At 33.2% G+C, this 2,452-nt stretch overlaps 1 protein-coding gene across 1 annotated transcript; it reads right to left on the bottom strand.

Annotated features, from left to right (window-relative positions):
* Window positions 1-597: 597 nt before the first annotated feature.
* On the bottom strand, window positions 598-2,092 carry LOC130715679 (60S ribosomal protein L37a-like). The gene is made up of 5 exons (XM_057565792.1): window positions 1,963-2,092; window positions 1,815-1,854; window positions 1,257-1,345; window positions 1,053-1,135; window positions 598-967 (listed from the first exon to the last, which is right to left on the bottom strand). The coding sequence occupies exons 1-5, from the start codon at window positions 2,050-2,052 to the stop codon at window positions 904-906; spliced, it is 366 nt and encodes a 121-aa protein (XP_057421775.1). The 5' UTR covers window positions 2,053-2,092; the 3' UTR covers window positions 598-903.
* Between the last annotated feature and the right edge of the window lie 360 nt (window positions 2,093-2,452).

Below are 2,452 nucleotides of genomic sequence, written 5' to 3'. Positions count from 1 at the left end.
CTTGCCTAGATCCTGTTCACTATCATCCCTAACAATTTGACAAGGCAGTTCAACAAGCTCTAGAAATGATGATAGATAGGCAAGATTACAAATATACTACAGGCTAATTGTATAGCTTCAAACATTCGAGGAGTTAAAACACGGGTTTCAGGTAAACAATCATTTTGGATCACGAATAAAGATTCATGCAAAATTAAATCAAAGGATTAAATGTATTTTCCATCCCTGTAAAATTTGTAACTTTTGATGATAGGGGCTTAAATAAGTCAGGCTTAAATAGGCTCTGATTCATTTTGAACCCCGACAAAATACAGAAATCATGTGGAAGTTCTTAAGGGGGGACTAAAAGAAAGTACATGACTTTTGTACCATCTGTAAGTTCTAAACCAGTAGGATGATTTTCTACTAAGCAGTAAACCCTTACTCTCAAACAAGGTAAAATCTTTTGGGAAAAAACTCCTGTAAATGAACTTGCTTGAACATTGTGGATTTTACAAGAAACTTGTCCAAAGTTTTGTTCATTCAATCATCAAAAGGCCAAAATAGTATATTAATGAATCTAGTCCTACACTAGACTAGATTAACAACAAAAACCCGTCAAAATCATAGGAAACTAACATAGTAAAAGCTCTCAAGAACATTTGGGGGGCAAGTTAAATTCAGCTTAGCTTAGCAAGCATTAAAAGAAACAATGAGCCAATTGCAGCAGCAAACAACAAAAGGAAACTGAAACTAAGTTGCTCTAGCAGAAAGAGTTCCAGGCAACCAAAATTACTTGTCATCACAGGTAAAACTTTGAAATAAAAGTTAACTTCGAATACAATCAATATAGTTCTCTGAAAAGAAACTAGGAGAAACTCGCGAGTCTAGTTTATAGAAAAAGACTCAAATCGACCAAAAAGCTTAACCCTCAGTTTGTTCCCTCAACCTCCTGATGGTGCTCCGTACAGTCACAGCACTTGCGGTACTGTCAAATAGCGAAAACAAAGTCAGGCAACCCATCATAGATCAATGAAATAAAATGTTGAAGTAAAAAGTGAGAAGAGTATTACTTCAAAGTGTAGGCACCGCCTGCTTTCACTTTGCCACAGTCCTTGCATCCCCATATTCCCACTGCTTTCCTCTTCACAGCATACTGCAAGTAAAAATTGTAATCAGAATTCCAACATTTTATAAAAAGCTAGCAGCCTACTAAACACTATAGTAGTTGGTAGAGGATTATGTCCTATAGATATAAAATATAACACAAGGTCTACCTTTCCACAAAATTCACAGAAAAACTTGCTGTGTTGACTAACTTCCATCTTCTTAATCTGCTTCCGCAGACTAGCACCATAACGGGTACCTGATATAAGAAAAAATGGCACCTCATGAATTATTGGAACACAATCAAAATACATTATATAGCACCATTTTCAAAAAGCTATTGTTAAATCCAAATATGTTGATGTAAAAAATAAAAGCAATCTATAAACACTTCAACTAATAAATTAGGTTCAGAAGAATAACAGTAGCCAGGTCAGGCACCTCAATTTTATGATCCCAAAATCTTTAAACCCATCAGGATTCCACTATTATCTAAACATAATTCATTTCATCAAATAATGCACAAGGGAGAAAGTTGAGATGTTTTATCAGAGTGCATACATAACAAGTGTTCTAGCAACTTGTAGCACATCCAATCAATCAATCAACATGCAAATCTAAACAATAAAACTGAAATGAAATAACCATTCCTCTAGAAAATCAAGCACATATACATAAAAAAAGTAAGGAAAATCTCAGCAAAATCGAAGGGGGATTGGATTACACACCGTATTTTCCAACGATGCCAGCCTTCTTTGTTCTCTTAGTCTGCAAAAACGGAACAGAGTCAACTCAAAACTGATGCAGAATAAGAAGAGAAAGGAAAAGTAGAATACTGATTTACAGAATCAAATGAGTGGAAGAGAAGAAGGGTACCATGGTTACGAGATCGGAGGCGCTGTATGCACAGTGAAAGGGAAGCGAAGAAAGGAATGCAATAGCCAGCAGTGAAACCCTAATTTTCATTTTGGTTACTTTTATAGAGCCACGTTGTGTGGGTGGTGGGTCGGGTACCGACCCGATTTTATTATCGGCTGTAGTGATATGAATTATGAACTTACAAAAAAAAATATTTATGCATAAATTATTCAATATTAATTTATTTATTTGTATAACAGAAAAACATTAATTTATTTGCATAATAATATTTATCATTATAATCATGACATTTAAGTTTTTAAGAATAATAGTTACTAGATATTATACCCGTGCGTTGCACGGGTTTACTTACAATATTTTTTAACATTATATATAAATTATTATAGTTTAAATAAATAAAAAAATATTTTTTAATTATAATTGTAAATAAACTGTGTTAAGACATTTCAATAAATATTATTAGATTTTTTTGTATAAATAATTAATA

The sequence above is a fragment of the Lotus japonicus genome, chromosome 4 (genome assembly GCF_012489685.1).
Source record: "Lotus japonicus ecotype B-129 chromosome 4, LjGifu_v1.2".
In the NCBI taxonomy this organism is placed as follows: Eukaryota; Viridiplantae; Streptophyta; class Magnoliopsida; order Fabales; family Fabaceae; genus Lotus; species Lotus japonicus.
The sequence above is the reverse complement of the archived record's forward strand: the minus strand, read 5'-3'. Positions and strand labels throughout refer to the sequence as shown.

Coding starts and splice junctions, on each gene's coding strand:
- LOC130715679 (XM_057565792.1), bottom strand. CDS start 2,052: ATGAAAATTAGGGTTTCACTGCTGGCTATTGCATTCCTTTCTTCGCTT. Junction 1,136..1,256: donor TCTGTGAATTTTGTGGAAAG/GTAGACCTTGTG, acceptor TTTTACTTGCAG/TATGCTGTGAAGAGGAAAGC. Junction 968..1,052: donor GGCGGTGCCTACACTTTGAA/GTAATACTCTTC, acceptor GCTATTTGACAG/TACCGCAAGTGCTGTGACTG.